The 20,746-nt window shown below is 37.7% G+C and overlaps 3 protein-coding genes across 3 annotated transcripts; 2 read left to right on the top strand and 1 right to left on the bottom strand.

The window, feature by feature from the left end:
- Positions 1-1,293: 1,293 nt before the first annotated feature.
- LOC111483760 (E3 ubiquitin-protein ligase PUB23-like) lies at positions 1,294-2,766 on the top strand. Its single transcript, XM_023130062.1, has one exon. The coding sequence runs from the start codon at positions 1,391-1,393 to the stop codon at positions 2,630-2,632; it is 1,242 nt and encodes a 413-aa protein (XP_022985830.1). The 5' UTR covers positions 1,294-1,390; the 3' UTR covers positions 2,633-2,766.
- Positions 2,767-4,241: 1,475 nt separating this feature from the next.
- Positions 4,242-7,575, bottom strand: LOC111483727 (BEL1-like homeodomain protein 1). The gene is made up of 4 exons (XM_023130011.1): positions 6,221-7,575; positions 5,488-5,861; positions 5,209-5,269; positions 4,242-5,131 (listed from the first exon to the last, which is right to left on the bottom strand). Exons 1-4 carry the CDS (start codon positions 7,076-7,078, stop codon positions 4,421-4,423), a joined length of 2,004 nt encoding a protein of 667 aa, XP_022985779.1. The 5' UTR covers positions 7,079-7,575; the 3' UTR covers positions 4,242-4,420.
- A 7,680-nt stretch (positions 7,576-15,255) lies between these two features.
- On the top strand, positions 15,256-20,680 carry LOC111483678 (serine/threonine-protein kinase Nek5-like). Its single transcript, XM_023129934.1, has 14 exons — positions 15,256-15,862; positions 15,955-16,021; positions 16,115-16,180; positions 16,260-16,306; positions 16,405-16,450; positions 16,566-16,646; positions 16,736-16,778; positions 16,876-16,925; positions 17,208-17,289; positions 17,362-17,411; positions 17,621-17,694; positions 18,143-18,194; positions 18,288-18,938; positions 19,012-20,680. The coding sequence occupies exons 1-14, from the start codon at positions 15,765-15,767 to the stop codon at positions 20,491-20,493; spliced, it is 2,889 nt and encodes a 962-aa protein (XP_022985702.1). The 5' UTR covers positions 15,256-15,764; the 3' UTR covers positions 20,494-20,680.
- Positions 20,681-20,746: the final 66 nt, after the last annotated feature.

Here is a 20,746-nt window from a genome sequence, read left to right as displayed (position 1 = left end):
CAAATCTGGACAGTGATTTGGGATCGATAAAGAAAGGGCATTATTGGAAATGGAACAGAATTGCATTGTGATTGCTCGTTTCATATGCATTAAAAATGGGAAGGATTAATGAATGATTAATGAGTGAGTTTGAATTTTGAAGAAGAGTGTGAAAGGTGAGGACCGACAACCGGGACCTAAATTAATTTCTTAATTTTAAAATTTGAAAGTCAATTAATTATTTGAGTTTCAGAAATAAGAAAATGGCTGTGGACTGTCCACGTAGACAAGACACTATTTATACAACTGTTTTACTCAACCATATTAATTCTCATTAAATCGTTTACTTTTGAAACATTTCCAAAATTAATAATAATCGTCAACTGGGATCCCATTCATTTGTTTTTTTTTTTATAGGAAGAAAAAACTTTTGATCAATTACAAAAATTATTTATTTTATTATGCGCATTAATTAGAAATAGGAAATTACAAAACATTTTATTATATGGTTTTTAAAATACTAATTGTCAAATCTGAATGATAGATAAATAACGATGAACTCAATTCAAATAAACCACGTCATTATTATATAAATAGATGGGATTGACTTGAGTTTTTCGAGTATTTTATTTTAAAATTTGTTTAGGCATTGAATTTCATAATTTATTATCTCTAAATACCAATGTAAAAGGAAACCCTTAAATAATCGTAATTAATTTATACAAATACCGATGTGTAGCCATTTTCGTTGACCCAATGAATGCGAGTATTTCGGATTAGATAAATGTGGATTTATGGAATTAAATGCATCAGCCATGAAATGCGTGGTTGAATTATAACCCCACCAGGGGCGGTTGGCGCCAGCCATGCTCCTTCAGACATCGTTTTTGACAATACTTTTTTATTATTTAAATCCTGTCACTATTATTATTATTATTATTATTTTTAAATTAAATACTTTAAACCTCTTTTTAAAGGACGTCATATATAATGAACAGTATTTATATTTGCTAAATTGGATTATAGAGAAAGAGGAATTTTATTGGGTTAAGGATATGGTTGAGCAGTTTTTGGTTGTTCCAACATGTTGGGAAAGGGTGAAGTTTGTCTTTATTTATTATGGCTTTTGATCTTTCTCTTTATAATCTAATCCTATTTTTACCCAAATTTCCGTGTGTTGACTTTACATCTCAGTGTCTCGAATTTCCGTGTGTTGACTTTATCGTTATCATCAACTTGGGCTAAGCCAATTGCCAACACTTTGTCCTCATTTAAATCCCCCTCCTTTTTCTAAGCTACGAATTCCGACGAACCCTTCAAAAAAAATTCAAACTTTTCAGCATTTCCAACGCCGAAACCCATCTTTTTATTCAATCCCCCCTTTCCTTTGAGCTTTCTTGTTAGAAGAAATATGAGAATGGAAGAAGACGGCAGCGGCGATCTTGAAGTTCCCTCCTATTTCCTCTGCCCAATTTCCCTCCAATTGATGAGAGATCCGGTGACCATCTCCACCGGCATTACCTACGACCGATCCAACATCGAGAAATGGCTCTTCTCATGCAACAAGAGAACTTGCCCCATCACGAAACAGCCCTTGTCCGATCCCGATCTGGTAACCCCAAACCACACCCTTCGCCGTTTGATCCAAGCTTGGTGCACCCTCAACGCCTCTCATGGAGTTGAACGAATTCCAACTCCCAAGTCACCCATTGACAAAACCCATGTCACCAAGATCCTCAAACAGGCCAAGAACTTCCCCAATTCCATCCACAAGTGCCTCCTTGCACTCAAAGCCATTGCCTTGGAGAGTGAAAGAAATTGCACCCTTGTGGCTCAATCCGATGGAGCTTTTGAGTTTGTAGCCGCCGTTATTAAGAGTGGTGGTGAGAAGAACATTGGGTCCATTGAATTGGCGGTGGAAATTTTGTTCCACATCAAATCCTCGGAAGCCCATCTCAAGAATCTCGTAAATGGAGATGGCAACTTCATAAACTCTCTTACTTTTGTCCTAAAAAATGGGAACTGCCAATCGAGAGCCTATGCCATAATGTTGCTCAAATCAAGCTTGGAACTTGCTGATCCAATTCGGTTGATGAGCATTGAGAGGGAGCTTCTTAGTGAAATTGTGCGCGTTATACATGATCATATATCTCACCAAGCCTCCAAATCCGCGTTGAAGGTTCTAGCCGAGGTGTGCCCTTGGGGGAGGAACCGTGTGAAAGCGGTCGAGGGAGGGGCAGTCAGCATGTTGGTGGAGCTTCTTTTGAACTCGACTGAGAGGCGGTGGTCGGAGATAGGGCTGGTGATTTTGGATCAGTTGTGTGGGTGCGCGGAGGGACGAGAGAAGCTGATGGAACACGGTGCTGGGGTTGCGATTGTGTCGAAGAAAATACTTAGGGTTTCAGCAATGGCAAGCGATCGAGCAGTGAGGATATTGTCATCGATATGTCGGTTTTCGGCGTCGGTAAAGGTAGTTCAAGAAATGTTGGAGGTTGGAGTTGTGGCGAAACTGTGTTTGGTGTTGCAAATGGATTGTAGCTCGAAGACGAGAGAGAAGGCAAGGGATATACTCAAGTTGCATTCTAGGGTTTGGAGTAACTCTTCTTGTATTCCGCCACATTTGGCGTCGGCTTATCCATCGTCATCGTCTTGATTCTTATTATTCTTCTTCGTCGTCCTCATCGTCGTCCTCGTCTTGTACAAACATTCAAAACATAGATTATTTTTGTGAGCAAAAGTTGCTTGCAATTCAAAAGAATGGTATACAATTTTCGGTTTTGTTCGTACTAAGTGTTTTGAGTTTCAATTTTTTTTTTTTTAGTAAATTAAAGTGCTCTAATTTATTAATTTAAATAATATAATTTGCTTATAGTAAATGATTTTAGTTTGAATTTTATTTAAAACTTAGTTTTATATACATCGAATAATGGGCCGGCCCAATTTTGATAAATCACTCAAATCCATCCAGCCCAATCCCAATGTCGGCCCAACTTTTGATCCACGAACAAACCGTGAATCCAATTGACATTGAATTACCACATTAGTTGGAGAAGGGAACAAAACATTCTTTATAGAGATGTGAAAATCTCTTTCTAGTAGACGCATTTTAAACTTTGTAAAACTGTTGATGATACGTAAAAAACCAAACTAGATAATATCTGTTAGCAGTGGACTTGAGTGGTTAGATGGATAAAATTCGAACCTAAACAATTTTAATGGGTAGAAAATAAGTGGGTTTAAAGTTGGAGTGATGTTATGAAGAAAGGAAAGGAGGTGACCCTCCTCCATGTGAGGATGTATTTGAGAAAGAAGGCAAAGGAACAAAGTAAGCCCACAATATTCAATGGGAAGAAGCGGTCACCCTCACAAAATTCAACCCTCTCTCTTCTAATCTCTTTTTCTTTCTATTATTAATTTGGTTTCAACGTATTATCACTCCATAATTACATTATTATCCCTTTAATCACCCCTACTATTAGTACTCTATGTCGGCTTTTCCATAATCTAATATCGGTTAGGAATCACGAACTTTCACCCTTACTAGTAAAATTATGAAGTTGACGAACGACACTACGACAATATCTACTAGCGGTGAGCTTACGCTATTATATTAGTCTATCATGATTTTGCTTTTGATTTTCTTAAAAGATCTCGTAACAACTGAGATAATATTCATTTTCATTTGCTTGTAAATTCATAATATTCCCTTAATTAGCTAACCCCGGATTCCTCCCAACAATTCTCAACAACTATCACTCCATCTTCCTTCAATTAACAAACCCCACAAACTCCTTTTCATTATCATTCTCTTTATTTCCTTTTTCATATTTATTTTCTAAAATGTAAAAATAATAATAATAATAAATAAATAAATAAAAGTGTGAATGAAAGATGATCCACTCACCCCACCCCGGTGGTATGCCGTTCATATCAAACCATCTATAAATATAAATGACTCATTGTCTTACCAAAATGTTTCTTCAATTATGTCAACACGTAGACGGCCTCTAAATGGGACATCAAAATCATATACATGAAGCATTACATATATTTTCGTACCTTGTATTGATTAGGGTTTACATCAGTAGTTAAGACCCATTAGATGAAATTAAAACACTTGTTAATGATGTCTTAAGTATGATGATATGAGTTGATTCAAGCATGGACGTGCATGGTTTCATCCTCTTGGTTTTTGTCGATCCCTTTCCTTAAAAGAAACGAAGCAGTAAAAACAATGAAGTAAATGGTATTCCCCACTAATATTTGTTCTTCAAATCTACTTAATTATTGGTGGAAATGTGTGTGAAAATTTATATATAATACAAATTAAGTTCGGGATGAAGTATAAATAATACATACACATAAATTATATGGTCCTATACTGACAAGTATGGTTTTATATTTCCACTCTCATTCATTCATTCCATCAGCTGCATTGTCGTCAAGCCACAAAATCAGGCAATAATTGGGCGGCGAACCTTTTGGTGGTTTGCATTTCGACATGGTCGTAGGCGGTCGAGGCAGAATGAGGTGGCGGGGGCGGGGGCGGAGTGGGATTGATGTCGGAGAAATCGGGCCCTCCTCCATTGGTGATATCAAGCCTTCTCCCCAAGTGGTAATTGTGTTGGGTGTCCGAATGTGGAAGGCCAAGAGTGAGAGAGACGCCATTTCCATGGAATCTTGGTGTGAGGAGCTCGGAATTGAACCTTGTTCCAATTTCACCAACTGGGTACGCACCAAATCCTCCCCCTCCCCCATGATAATGATGATGATTCATGTTCATCTCTGCCGTGGTTTGAAGAAGGTGTTTTGTTGTGTCGATATCCCTTAAAAGCATGGTTTTTGTGGATGGGGTTTCCAGGTTGTTGTTTGCGGCGGTCGTTGTCCTTTGTTTCTTGGGATTTGCATGGATATTGTTTTGGTTGTTCATCAAATTTTCTGTCTTCGACTGTGCAGGATCATCCTTAATATTGTTGTTATTATTCTGATCTCCTCCTCCGCGGCCATGTTGCTTGTTGGGTTCGTTTTTGTTGGTTCTAAGCATGTCGTGGGAATCCCCGTTTTGTTCTTGTTCCTTGATTTCCTCCAAGTACATTTCCTCAACCATTGGCTTCCATAGACGAACTCTTGCATTTATGAACCAATTAGATACCTGCAGCCATTAATTATTATAAGATTCCTATCAAAAAATGATATTAAAACATTCTCCAACGTAATGGACATTCATACTTGGCTCCTTGTGAGTCCCGTTTGTTTTGCGAGGATGATCTTATCTGAATCCTTTGGATACCTAAGGAATTATGAGAAAAACAGTTAATTTCTAGATATTAGAAATTATGGATCTTTATAATATTATGATATTGTCAAGTTTGAACATAAACTCTCATGACTTGACTTTGCTTTGAACTTCTTCAAAAGACTAAACTCATGATCATGTGAGATTCCCTCCCAACAGTCTTCAACTCTCGAAACAAGAACGGTAAGATGTTGAGACGAAAAATGACTTACGGGTGAAGGAAATGCTCGAAGAGCCAAGCACGAAGAACAGAAACAGCACGTTCAGGCAAGCCTCTTTGGGGTCTCCAAGTGTTGTGTTGAATCATACCCAATTGTTGTAAAGCTCTTTGTTGGCGTAGATGATGGTCCACGTATCTCAATCTTGACCCTTCAATTTTGGCACCCAACCAATCCTCTTCGCCCAAGCTTTTGCCTGTGGCTTTAATTTGTGCACATATTGCGTCTTTTAAGCACCGGAATTGCTTTGAAATGGTTTCGAGTGCGAGGGAGGCGTAGGACTTGGCTGACCCCAACCCTGCCGCCTGCTCGAAGCAATTGACCACTGCTTGCATTTGCTGGTGGTACTGTCTGTACTTCTGCTCCACCTAATTCAACCAATTTCAGATTAATTACACCCATAATTTCAATTCCTAACCCATTTTTATATAACTTTTAAAGGGTTTTACTATGGGTACCCAAAAATCAGATAAACAGTGAAAGATTATTCAATGAGACAATCCTACGTTCTAATACTGTTTTTTATTCTACTTTTTATGTGATTAATTTTAATTATAATGGAGTATGAAACATAGAGTTTCTTGAATTTGATAAAATAATATCAAACCCCATCAAATTTGATTGAATAAAAGGTGTGACATGAATATCTACGGTATGATATTGATATGATATGATATGATGCATGCATATAAATTTTGAATACGAACAAAATGGTTTAATCGGTTACCTCATCAAGCATTCCAATAAGCTTAGCTTTCTTCATCTGAAGGTCTTGTCTTTGAGCAGTGCTAAGCTCGGCGGCAGGCTTGGAAGTGGTTTCACCACCGCCGGAGGGCGCTCCTCCAATCGCAGCCGTTGATTCTTTCTTCATCTTCATCTTGTCCTTTGTCCCATCCCCTTTGTCGGTTTTATAATTTCCTTTCCCAACATTAACCACTTCATCCAAAAGTTCTTGTGCCGCTTTCAAGTATTTGGATCCCAATATCACACTTTGAACCCCCGTAATTCCACTTGACACCACCGACACCGACGTCGGCGAATTTCCCGACACCCGAATATCATCCCCACTCGTCGGCGAGATTGCCGGAGCGCCGCCGCCTCCTTGAATCTCCTGCTCCGCTGATAGCGTCCGGTAAAGCGACTGTTGGGAGGAGAGGCTCAAGGACAAACCCTGTTGTGTCGTCGGACGGCGGAAGCACAAATCGGTAGAGTCGGTGGTGGCCGACACGGTGGAGATTCCGTGGTGGGTTTGTTGATCCATAGGAGCCCATAGATTGTAGTGGAGACGCTGAGATGGCATAGGATGGAGGGCTGAGATTTCGTGAGCGGATTGAGAAGCGTAGGATGGACGTGGAGCGTCGGTGGTGGAGAGTGGAATTCCGACGAAGTGGTTGTTAGAAGGCGGCGCGTGAGGGAGAGTGGAAGGGTTATGCGCGTGTCCAGAAGGGTTGAGAAAGAGCATACTGGGTGGCGTTTGAGAGTGGGTGTCAGAGTAAGGTACGTAGTTTGGGTTCATAAGGTAAAGAGTGTGAGTTCCGTCAGAATTGGCTTGGATTTCTGAACCACCGTGAAAGTACGTCGCCATCGTAATCAAAAGCGGCGGCGGCGGCAGCGGTGTCGGCGGTGTTTACAGAGAATTTGTCAGTTCCGCCGTACACACAAGTGAAAAAAAAAAAAAAAACCTTTTTTTTCCCCCAACAAAAATAAGCTAAAGGGAAAGCCCAGAACAACCGGACAGAGCAATCAATCTAAAACCCACGGAAATAGAGAAGAATGGAGGTCCCTTTTGGTTCTTCTTAATTGGGTTCCATAGATGAGTCCTGTAAAACGAAAATTAAAACAAAAAAAACAAGAATTATACCCCAAAACATGTTCCTTTTAACACCCATGAATTAGAATAAAGCAGAATTTGATTACAAGAAGAAGAAACAGATGTATTATTCTTCAAAAAGCCGGAAGGAAGAAAGAAAGAAGAAGAAGAATATGGAGCCTAATGTTATCTCATTATATATACACACACATAGTAGAGAGAGAGAGAGAGAGAAAACTGGGAGTTTTGATTGAAGGGGAAATTCAGGGATAAACAACACAAACCCACCATTTACTCTCATTCTTCTCTCTAAATATCTTCTTTCATTTTTAAGTAATAATCCAAACTCACCCTTACTAAATATAGTTTATTCATCTTTACAGATAAGGTTTCGTTCTTTCTCTCCAATCAACTTGAAATCTCACCATCCACCATCTCAGGAGTTAGTGGTATCGCTGCCGCATCGTCCGTTGTCGACTTTGATATTATTTATAACAGTTAAAGTCCACCACTAATCGATATTATTCGTATTAGCCCATTACTTATTATGTTCCGTCTGACCTATTCTGAGATATTTTGAGAGAAGCCCCCACACACCACCATAAAGCAGTGATTGTTGTATCTGATTAACAAAATTAATCATCATTATCCACAGTTTTCAAGTATGTAATTTAACTTAGATTATGAATATGTTCTTAGCTCTGCTGTTGACGATATATAGAGAGAATTCTCCAGGTGACTTGACCTCCATTGATTTGATGTAAAAGTATAAAGAAATTGGATACTCAGAGAGAGAGAGAGAGAGAGAGAGAGAGAGAGAGAGAGAGAGAGAGAGACGAGGAAATGTCAATTTCCACTAAGGCCAAATCATGGAGATAAAAAGGAAAGAGGTCCTCTTGTTGGCTTTATATTTTTATTGTGTGGTTGGACAGATGCTAAGAGGTGGCCCTGTGATGAACCACTGGAAACAGGCGCCCACACCCTTTCCTTGCTCTAATTCTCGTGCCAACCACCATTGTACCTACACATTAATTACATTATTATTATTCTTATTATTATTATTGTTAATCTTTGCATCTCAATATTATTAATCAAAGCTTTTGTGTATATTATAAGCCTAAACAACATAGACATGCAAATTAAAACCCCTATGCTCGCTACCTACCTACCTTTTCCCATCATATAAACGACACCAAACAAAAAACATACTGTTTTTTACCTCAAATAGGCAATGGGGTTCCCAAAATTGTACTCTCCCCATCAAATAATCTAACCCCTCCTCACCCAATTTTCCAACTTCTGCTATTCTCTGATAGTCTAACTACACCGTTAGTAGATATTGTCCACTTTAATCCGTTACGTACGACTGTCAACTTTGCGATTACATGTCAGTATCTATCTTTACAAATAATGTTTCGTTTCTTATAGTATCTATCTTTCAATTACATGTCAGTCAAAGTTGGAAGACTTTTGCATCGGACAGAGACTATTGGTCAACTTACGGTTCACATGAAAGGCTGTTATGTGTCAGCCAACCCCTTCATTTTAACTCATCACCCTTTTGCTTATAATTTGAAAAGCTGCTGCCTTTTACCATCTTAATGTAATTTTTCGTCGGCCTTTTGGGATTTTAATGTACCATATGTCCTTCTATTTTCTTCATTTTGATCCAAAAGAGTTCCTCACTCACTGATGTGATATGTTCGTTCATCTGCATAAGTATGTTGGTAATTATAAGGCGTTTAAACACTAAGTTTATGAATTAACTCAATAATAATATCCATGATTGAGGTACTTGACATGGCCAAAACAAGATTTTGGCTTTTGCTAGACCAAGAATCTTTAATGGATATGCCTTTTCTTAAAGGCCATTTTTTATGGTTGGAAACAAATCCAACTGAAACAAAGGTGTTTAAAAGGATAACCTAGATTAGGCCTATTTATTAATTGACCCCTTTCTTCAAATTCTGGAAAAAAAAAAAAAGTGGTTGTTTTTAATATTATTATTAAAACACGAAGACGTTTCTACCCGTTTACGATATATGTTTCGTTCTCCTTTCTAACCGATGTGAGATCTCACAATCCACCGGGGGCTAGCATCCATGTTGCCACACTACCTTGTTTTATTTGTAATAACTCTGATACCATTTGTAATAACTCAAGCTCACCACTAGTAAGTATTATTTGTTTTGGCCCGTTACGTATCATCGTTAACCTCACAGTTATAAACGTGTATGTTAGAGAAATGTTTACTCACCTTTATAAGAAATGTTTGAAAGCGTTATCTTATAAAAGGTTTACTTTCCAAACACACACAAAATGAAATTAAAGTTTTAGTCTTTTGACGTGTTAGTTGTTAGGTTGTGCGTGGAGTGGCTGAAGCTAAATGATTGTTATTATGAGCTTATCTCAACTTTCAACTGATTATTTATTATAATTTCATTGGTTAAAAATAAAGCTTATATTAATTATTAGTTGAGTTTATTATTAAAAAAAATGTAACATGACCCAATCCCACGTAAACTGGTTTAATAATACGAACAATATTCTAAAAAAAATGATATAAGAATGACAAGTATGCATTAACTTTAAGGATCATGTATTAATAATATAATACTATTGGATTAGATTAAAATAATAATTAAAAAGGACTTAATTATCTTGTCGGTGAGCTGATTTAATTAATAATATTTTAATCTCCTAGTTGGTCACTCACGGCAGTGAATATGGTCGGAAGATCTAACGGCTGTTCCGAAACTACAAACACAGCATGTTGATAATATTACCGTACTGGGTTTGGTTTTGTGAATGACTGACCAATTGCTTCAAAGATGCTACGATTATCTCTTCTTCAAGTCTATATTTACATATCCTATTGTCAAATGTCACAACCATGTCTTTCTCCAAAAAGTAGCCCTCAACAAACTATTCCTATGTTTTTTTTTTTTTTTTTTTTTTGAAACCTCATCCTAATAGACGCGTTTTAAAATATCGAGGAGAACCCAAAAAAGAAAGCTCATGGAAAACAATGTTTGTTAGTAGTGGGTTTGAACTGTTGCAAATAGTATCAGAGCCAGACACCGAACGGTATGCCAACAAGGACGCTAGCCCCCTCAAGAGGGTAGATTGTGAGATCTCACATCGATTGTAGAGTGAAACAAAACATTTCTTATAGAAGTGTGAAAATCTCTTTCTAGCAGACGTGTTTAAAAATTGTGAAGCTATCAACGATACGTAACGAGTCAAAACAGATAATATCTATTAGTAACAGTCTCGGACCGTTACAAAAAAATATCAGTAAATTAGCCTTGGAAGACAATTTGGAGGAAAAAGAGTAATAATGGAAAATGCAAAAAGGAAAAGGTAGATGAAGAAGTAGGGTATATATAAACAAAAGGACCACATTTTGGTTACCTCTTTTTATCCATTTAAGTAGTAGATAGGTTGTTTTTTTTTGGTAGATAGTGGAGGAGACAATGATGCATAAAATGGTCCACAATGGACTTAGATCACTCACTCCTTCAATTGAGTTAGCTAACCCAATACCCATTACACTTTTCTTACACCGTATCTTATAATTTTCCTCCAAAAATAAAAAGATTGGGTTATATATTAAGAGTGTTTTATGAACAATGAACGCCGGCTATATCAAAAGTTGTCATAGGCTATGTTTAGTTGAGCTATCGAGGATCATAGGCTTTCACAAAATGTCGTTGTTAATAAATGTTGCGTATATGATAAAGTTTTGGTTATTAGGTCAACTCATAAAACCATATTAAACTATATGCTATATGACATTAGAGTAAGTAGAATAAGTAGGTGGATGGTGGTGATGGAGTTGAGGGGGAAGGCTAAATACTTTCATCCTTTAAAGTTGGCATCAAAATCAAAAAAGTGGTGCCCAATTTCTACTTAAATACTCTTACTTTGTTCTTTCCCCCATTCTATTAAACCCACCCTCCACTTCCACTTTTTCCCTTTCCCTTTCCCTTTCCATAGTGCTTATTATATGCCCTCCCCTCTAAACTCCACTCCCCTCCCTTTCCCAGCCCTCTCTCACCCAGCCACGAACTCGTTTTAATATTAGAGTCGAGTTAATCGAGATTTCATTTCGAACAAAGGATATACTTGATGATTCTATTAACATCGAGCTCGACTCCTTTTCTAGAACCCTCGTACAAAGTACGCATTTGTTTGACAATGGAGGATTGCATTGACGTGGTTAAGTTAATGTTTTTTGTTTGTATGAGAACTTAGGTTGGTCTGTCCACCTCTAACCACCTCAACCGTGAGATGTTAAATCTTGATACCTATATTAAAAGAAATTAATAATTTTTTTGAAACTTACATTGCACCCTCACATTTAATATTTAATTCGTGTGAAATTATAGAAATACCTTGTACTTCAAGGCTCCAATATTTGTTGACTATGAGTAAATAAACCATTCAATTATTGGTCACATAAATTAAAGCGCAACTCATATTTATGCATCATTAATTCCCACTTACCATTTTATGTTTTCAATTATTGGAATTGAATTTCCCATATTCAATTCAACAATTATTTTTTTAAAAAAATTAAATATATCAATTTAAAAATAATAGATATTCAGTCGGGTTAAAGAAGTAATTTTACTTTTTTTTTTTTTTTTTTTTTAGTAATTACTATTTTATGAAAGTTGAGGATAATAATGATAGATATTTGTTGGGTGCATCTCCATTTCCTTCACTTTTGATTAAAGGAGGGAAGACCAAATAAAAACATTTTGAAATTTGAAAGAAAACGACAACTTTTCAAAAGCGTGAATTTCGTACATTTATTTCTTATTTATTTATGACTAAACGTCAATGGAGAAATTGATGCATCATTTGAAAAGTTTTAATATAAAAGATTATAGTTAATATTTGGATAATATTAAGAAAATTAAATTGCATAATTATCCTAAAAAATATAAATTATTGAGTCTAATTATTATGATTCACCTAATCTTAGGGTTTCCAAACGTGACTGTAGATATTAATTTTAAAATTTAAAGTAGATTTATTATCCACGAGTAGTTAATAATCGGCCACGTCATTCACGAATTCTGCTAATTTATAATATATAATTAATTTAAAGAAAAAAAAAACATGAAGCGACCTAATTGGGCTGCTACAAAAGTAGGCCCAAGACACGCTCACGTGACGCTCTTTCACGCAAGGGGCTCCGTACGACTTTTGTGAATTCGCGTTGGAGTTTTGCTGGAGAATCGCGGGACCCACAATGTACGAAAGCACTATACACGTGTCAGTGGGATCTCGATATATATATATATATATATATATATATTTTTTTTTTTAACCCTCCTTGCGTGGGTCCCACCAAGGGTTGTCCGTCGGCTCCTACGCGCGTCGAAAGTCGCGCATGGTGTGGTTCCCACTTCAAGATTCGGCGTGTTCGAGGAGGTTATCTCAGGAGGTGCGGGGCCCGATCCCCCACACCCCAATCGAACGGGTCTCCGGGCACGAACCCGCGGGGCCCACCGGAGTCTGGATGGAGTCAAAAACAAAAAAAAAAGGAAAATGCCAATGTGGAGTGGGAAATTTAATAATTGCTTTTGGGCCGGGGGGTGGTTTGTAAATACGATAAAACTTGTGTGGTTGTAGATAAATTTCAAGACTTTTCCGAAAGTGTAGTGGCCCACCAACATCACGTCAAGAGACTATTAGTCCACGTGGCAAGATCAGGTTCCTAATCCTTACACTCAAAACCCTTAATTTTAATTAGTCGTGTCGCTATCTGAAAACGATAGTTTAACCCCTTAATTACAGCCTTTTAGACTTCCTCATAAGCATACAAATTCACTTTAATAAAGTTTATTGCTTTCCTTCCCACAATAAAATTACCCTAAACCCAAAAGGTACCGCCGTTAAATTTTGTCCCACGAAATAACTGATATTTGTCCAAGAGACTCAGGATATTGAAAAAGTCTTTGAAAATGAAATCGGTTTAAATCATGTTCCAAAAAATAACTGTAGCAGTCCCCCATCAAAATGGAATTGAATTAAATATGTTTCATTTCGTGCATATATATCATAAATTTTGTGAATTCATGTTCAAAGCCCCACACACACACATAGCAAGTTGGGTACAACTCAAAAAAAAAAGAGAGAAATTTGGGATCAAAATCGAGAGGAAGGATGGTGATTCTTAAAGTAGAAATTGGTGGAACTCGTTACATGAGAATAAATTTAAATAGGTTGACGTAGGTAAATGATTTGAAACAAAGAAAGCATATGCATGAACCTCCTCTATCGTATCGATTAATTAGGGGATCGCATTTGGAAATTAAATTATCATAGCGAAAAAAATGGACACTGCCGGAAAAAAAAAAAAAAACTTAATTTAATTATTTAAATAACTACAGGTCTGTTGTAACATGTTTTTTTTTTAATAATTGAGGGAGAGCTTAATGTGCTCCTAAAAGTGTCGACAAAGCATTTGGCATAACTCTCCGACCATTTTATGTACAATGTTAATTTTTAATTTAATTTTAATTATTGTCTTCCGCCTCAAACATACACATGTTTGATGTTTGCCTTTTCAAATAAAACGTGTAGATTTATTCAAGCCCACGAGTATAGGCCCAATAAAGCCCAAATGGTTGCTTGCTTAGGCCCAAGTAGTTCTACCGGGTAATTGGGCTCTAAATGTTGGACTTTGTTGGAAATGAAGTGGAATGGGCCCACTTTCAAAGCCCTTTATTTACCTTACCATATTGGCGCTTGTAATTTTAATGATAAGTCGTTGAAACACGGAGGTAATAATATATTAATAATTAAAGGAAGCAAATTTAGACCAGCTGTGCAAAGAGTAATGAGTGATGAGTTATACAATTTCGGGGAGTGGGAGCACAAGACTTAGATAGGGGGATTAATAATAATAATAATAATAAGGATAATAATGATAAGCCATGTGCGCATCCAGGTGGCAGGTCACCAATTGTGGGCCTCCACGTGTTAGGGTATCGCGCCAAATCTGTACAGCAAGTCTGCAACTTCAGTTCCGCCCCATTCTAACATGCTGACCATGATATGGACAGTGATGAGTACTTGAAAGGCGGGCGGGGGGCGGGCGGTGCGCCATTCAAATGAAAAGGGTGGAGCCTAGACGGGGAGAAGAGCATGTGAGGATGTTAGAGAGGCAGGGCCATGGCGCCAGCATGGGCATGTACTAGACAGCGCACAATTATCGGCAAAGCGCATGTGGATTTTTGTTGTATCATTGCGGCTTCTACACATTGTAATGAGATATACGGATATTTTAACTCTAAAAAAAAAAAAAAAACTAATTTATTTTAAAATATAATGATTTAGATTCGATTATTGAGGTCCCAATTGGTAGTCTATAATTTATTTTAACCATAAATATGGAACAGTCCACCCCGCAAGTTGGCAATGCATTGGTAGCCACGTGCTTCCCCAACGCCCCAACCTGCCCTCCCTTATTTTAATATTATTACTTCAATAATATTAAAAATGATTTATTACTGCCATTATAATATCGTCTCCGCCTATTAATTATTATTCCACCCTACTAACCCCTAAACCACAATTTCATTCATTAATCAATCCAAACTCATTGTTCTTAATTACCATCTGAACAATTTATGTTCCAAAGATTATTAATTTAATTATGTGAAATTGCATTAAGTCCTTAAACATTGTCGCTCATTAATATTTGGTATAATTGATGATGATAGAAAATTAATAAAGTAGTGTCGGCGAAGGAAGATGCATTATCCAGTTAACCGTCCCGACACCGGAGTTTCTTACTAGGCATCGTTTTTTTTTTTTTTTTTTTTTTTTTTTTTTTTTTTTTTTTTTTTTTTTTTTTTTGGTTGGGAGTTGTTTAGTTAATTTACTGAGAGAAGGGAGCGTTCATGTCATGTGGGGACTGAGCTACACCATAAAATAATTGTATTTTAAAGAAATTGAAGGAAAATAGGCGTGGCTTGCTTGAAATATCAAGCAGAAGCGAAAGTACAAGAAGGGATTCTGTATTTTTCTTCAAATTTTTTCTTTTTTTGGGGCTATGAAAAATTTTCGACTTTTGGCGGTGATGGGAGGTGGATCGGGGGAAAAGAGGACTGATTATACAGAAATTGCATTTGGCGGGGAAAGGAAGATCCCAGAATGTTGAATCGCGGAATGATTTTTTCTCTTTTTTGGAGATTGCCTTTTCATTTGCCATAACTTTCACCGTTGTCTTCATTCACTAAATGGTTTTAGCCTCCAGTGGAGCCATTGGAGATCTGAACTTTCCACTTCCATCCTTTTGAAGCAGTTTCGGACGATGGAGTGGGAGTAGGCGAATGAACTTTTTCCACTCTGTTGACGGATTTTGGGTTTCGATTGATTTCCTGTTGGGATTTAGTTGGAAGTGGTAATTAATTAGCCGAATTCGAGGAGATCGAAGAGGATGGAATCTCGTATGGATCAGTACGAGATCATGGAGCAGATCGGCCGCGGGGCTTTTGGAGCCGCCATTCTTGTCAATCACAAATCCGAAAAGAAGAAGTGCGCTTCTCTTCTTCTTCTTCTTCTTCACTTTTTTCTTCCATTGATGTTTTGATTTCGCACCGACTGATTCGTTCCTTTCGGATCTTCAGATACGTGTTGAAGAAAATCAGGCTTGCTCGGCAGACCGAGCGATGTCGAAGATCTGCTCATCAAGAGGTCTGATTAACATTTTTCTAATCTCATTTCGTTTCCCCAATTTGAACAAGTTAAAGAGTTGCTGTTCATCTTTCCATTCCCTGTGTATGGCAGATGGCGCTGATTGCCCGAGTTCAACACCCTTATATAGTTGAATTCAAAGAAGCTTGGGTTGAGAAGGTCAGTGTTCGCTTCTTCAATCTTTCTTCACTCCACCGTACTAAGTTTCTTGTTGATAGTTTTTGATCTCGAAATGCAGGGCTGCTATGTTTGTATTGTCACCGGATACTGTGAAGGTGGAGATATGTGAGTCAATTTTTCTTTAGAGATTTGCCCAATCAATGATTAAGAAGTAGAAACGGTAGTTTAAATCATTTCATTTGATAATTTATCTTCTATAACAGGGCAGAGCTGATGAAAAAGTCAAATGGAATGTACTTTCCTGAAGAGGTGCTTTCATTTCGTCTGTTCTTATTCTCTCTTCTTTTTTGTTCTTTCTTTTTTCACATTTTTGATTTCTTGATAATATGATGAAAAAGTAAATATGTGTTTTACTGTTGAACAGAATCTCTGCAAGTGGTTTACTCAGCTTCTATTGGCGGTTGAGTACCTGCATTCGAACTTTGTTCTACATCGCGACCTTAAAGTATGTGTTTGACTGTTCGAAAATGTCATAATCGTATTATACATGTATGAATTCTAACCTTTAAGATTCATTTAAACCTTTCTTGGCAGTGTTCCAACATCTTTCTGACTAAGGATAAGGATGTCCGTCTTGGTGGGTAGTACAACTTTCTTCAGTCCTAATTGGTATTTAGGATGAAATTTTGAACTGTTCTTGTGACTTTGTTTACTATTGCATGACCTTAATGTAGGGGACTTTGGACTTGCCAAGACATTGAAGGCAGATGACTTGGCTTCTTCCGTACGTCCCATATACTTGAATTGCTTTGTATTTTGATTCATAGTTTTCTGAAATGGGAGGATTTTGTTGTATTATTTCTTAAGTTAGCAATTGGCTGATGCTGCATTTCTGTTTATAAATTTTATGCTTATATATTTGTTGAAGATCAAGGTTTCGATTTGTTAGATACGAGTTGAAATAATAGGGAGATGGCTAAGCTATTTTTTTTTATGCTTAAAGAAAGTATAATTCAGCTTTTAATTCCTTCACGGAACGTATAATGGCTAAGCTATTTGTGGTTAGGTGGTTGGAACTCCAAATTACATGTGTCCTGAACTTCTAGCTGATATTCCTTATGGCTTCAAATCTGACATTTGGTCTCTTGGTAAGCATTCTGTAACAACACTAATACTTTTGGCTTCAATTTTCGGTCTCTAAGTTGTTCTTTTTTCACCAGGTTGTTGTATGTATGAGATGGCTGCGCATCGCCCCGCCTTTAAAGCTTTTGTAAGAATTTGTGCATTTCCACAAATGCTAGTTTTGAAAATTTGGATTGCCTGGCTTTTCTGCATCATCCAAATGTTGTTTTCTTTTAATATTATCTAGACTTGTTTTCTTTCTTTTCGTTTAAGTCCCATTTTGTGCTTATGATGCTTAAACGACATCGATCTTCTTCTTAATAAGTAAGTAATTCGACATTGGATAATCGTTTTCAGGATATGGCAGGACTCATTAGCAAAATCAATCGTTCATCCATGGGTCCTTTGCCCTCATGCTATTCACCGTCCTTGTAAGTCTAAAATTACAGTTTAATCAATTATCGATCGAAAGTTTGACCATCGAAGATCATTTTTTCGAGTTCACCAAACTGAAAATCTGATTTTGAAAACAATGCAAATCAAAATATCTTATTGATATGACGAGGAAGTAGCCGGGTACTTTTTGTTTTCTTTCTTCAGTTTTTGAGGAACCTGTTCCATAAATCATTTCCCTTCTTGGTTTCTCATTTTCAGAATTGTGAACAAATTTTATGAACAAGTGAATATGGTTTGCTGTTTTTGGTTTCGGAAGGCTCATTTGTTATTTTGCATTCATGCTAGCATTCATATTTTTTATTGAAAGATAATATGCTTGAAAAGCAAACTTCGTAAAATGAGATGACTGATTCTTGATTTCTTGATTTCTTGTTATTTCTTGAGCAGTCTAATGCTGAAGCCTTTACTCTATTCTACATGCAGGAAAACACTCATTAAGGGCATGCTACGAAAAAATCCAGAGCATAGACCAAATGTTAGCCTTTCTAAATATTAACATCTTACCAACTTTAAGAATTTTCTACAAGCAGGATTTGATGTTATCTATTTTCATTCCTCAATTGTTCAGGCTTCTGAGCTTTTAAAGCACCCGTATTTGCAACCATATGTCCAACAATATCGTCCTTCCATTAGTCCTTCAGAAGATTTTCCTTCAGATAAGCCTAGGGTGGCACGTGATTCTCGGAGAAGTATGGCAGAGAGTCAAAATAGTAACAGTTCAAACAGTGATAGAGACAGTTTGTTTTCGAGTGATAAAAATACTCCTGTCACTGCCTCAAACTGTGATGATAAAGTCACTGTTAGTGATATGGCGTCTGTTGATGATCATGATGGATCTGAGACCCTCCTTCCTGGTGAAGATGAGCAAACTCATAATATGTGCTCTCTCAAAGTGAATGATCCGATGCATTCCAAAACCAACCAAGAAGACCATCAATCTAATACTGAATCAAGACGGCCAAAGACTATTAGAAATATAATGTTAGCTTTAAAGGAAGGAAAAGCGAGGGAAAATTTCTCACCAGTTCGAGGTAACCGTGTAAAGTCTGGAGTTGCATCAAACCAAAAAGCACATGCTGAAGTGCCACCTAAATTCGTCAAACCTCCAGTGGCAGAGCCTGGTTTCAAGTCTAATCCAGATACACATATAACTGTGCCTACAAAGGCAAATATTGAATCCTCAAGAAGAGTCCAGGTTGTAGCTACTCCAAAGCATCAGGTAGAACAACAATCAAGCTTCATTTATCCGAGTTTATTTTCTATGGTTTATGAGTTATTCATATTTGTTATAGGTACCTGTGGTTGTTCCCACACCAAAGACTAAACCAAGACACGATAATTCTCCCCCGCTCTGTCGCCCGTTGAAGCCAGTAGAAGATGGACTTTCTTCAAAGTCGAGGCAAAGAACCCCTCCTACTTTGCTTAGACGACCTTCATTTCCGGCAAGGATGAGGCAAGTTGGGCAAGCTGTTCCAGATGCAGTAAGTTCCGTGGAAAGGATCCATCAAAAGGAAACATCTCCAGAGGGGAGGACTTCTATTGAAGTGCACAGTAGCCACCAGGATCATGTTGTGTCTATGGAGTTAACAAAAGAGACGCAACACTCCTCTTCAGAACATTGTTCTAAAGGAATGCAAACTGATAGTAGTAATTCCGTTTCATCTTCGGTGTCGATTCAAGGATTTGAAATTTGTGATGATGCAGCAACACCATTTGCTGATGGAGTCGTAGACCCAGTTTTTGACCATCAAAGTATTGAACATGATGAAATTGAAGAAACACATCCACCTAGCTGCTCACCTTCTTTGCAGTACGAGATGTCTGAACACAACCTATTAACGGACAAAGGAAACCATGGAGTTCATGACAAACCAACAGAATGCTCCCTTGAAACTGGAGTTGAGAAAGAGAGTCCGAGTGTGGAACTCGATCTTCCACTGAAATCTGAAGGAAGATTCGTCTTTAAAGACGATATCCCCATAAGCATTCCAAGCACTAGGCCTAATATGGTAACAGAGCCGAATACGATCTCTTTACATGGGGACGGAAAATTCACAGTAAGGGAACTTCTATCATCCGTTGCAGAACCTACTGCAACACCTTTGGTAGCTACTCCAAGTTCATCAACCCACAAGTGTTTGCTGCCAGATAAAGTAACCACATTGCACAATCCCTCAGCCGAAAAGCTGGCCAGTAACCATCTTCCTGCAGCTTTTGACGATGTCATACACGTTATACGGCATAGTAGTTTCCGAGTTGGAAGCGAGCAGTCAGTAACAGAAAACTTGGAGGTGGGGGTTCAGAATGTTGATGTGGGTAAGTTGGTTACGGTGGTAAAGGATGAACTAGAGTTGAAGAATGGAACCACTACACCTTTAACTCTCAAATCCAGCAGTTGCTCTGATGCCATGTGTTTGAAGTCGAATACTTGTGATCACTCGGGCATCAAAGAATCGAGTGGAGGAAACCCTCCGACAGTGCCAACAACGAACTCCGATTCATCTGAGCAAACAAAGCCGGTCGCTCCTGTGGTTGAAGAGGAAGTGCCTGCAAAAGAAATCCTGGATGTCAAATCCTTTAGGCAGAGGGCTGAGGCACTTGAAGGGCTGCTAGAATTATCAGCAGAGTTGCTGCAATACAACAGATTGGAGGAACTAGCAGTTGTCCTGAAACCATTTGGGAAAGACAAGGTGTCGCCAAGAGAGACGGCGATCTGGCTGGCGAAGAGTCTGAAAGGAATGATGATCGAAGAGAATGGCAGGAGTTCTTCGTGAATGTGCAGTATGGCTTTTGTGATTTGAAACTTAATTATTTGGGTGTAAAGCTGCTGCACATGGGAGTGCTGCCTGTATTGTAGACCGGTATCAATTTTTTAGTTTCTTGCCTTATTCTGTAGCTTCTTTATTGCATCTCATGGTGTACATAGTGACAATACATATTAATAAACGTTAAATTCTTTTCTAGTGATGGCAGCCAAAAAAAATGTTTCTGAAAGTAAGGTCATAATTGAAGTAAAAAAACTTTCCA

Source organism: Cucurbita maxima, unplaced genomic scaffold, assembly GCF_002738345.1.
Source record: "Cucurbita maxima cultivar Rimu unplaced genomic scaffold, Cmax_1.0 Cma_Scf00009, whole genome shotgun sequence".
NCBI lineage: Eukaryota > Viridiplantae > Streptophyta > Magnoliopsida > Cucurbitales > Cucurbitaceae > Cucurbita > Cucurbita maxima.
This window is presented reverse-complemented; position numbering and strand designations above follow the sequence as displayed.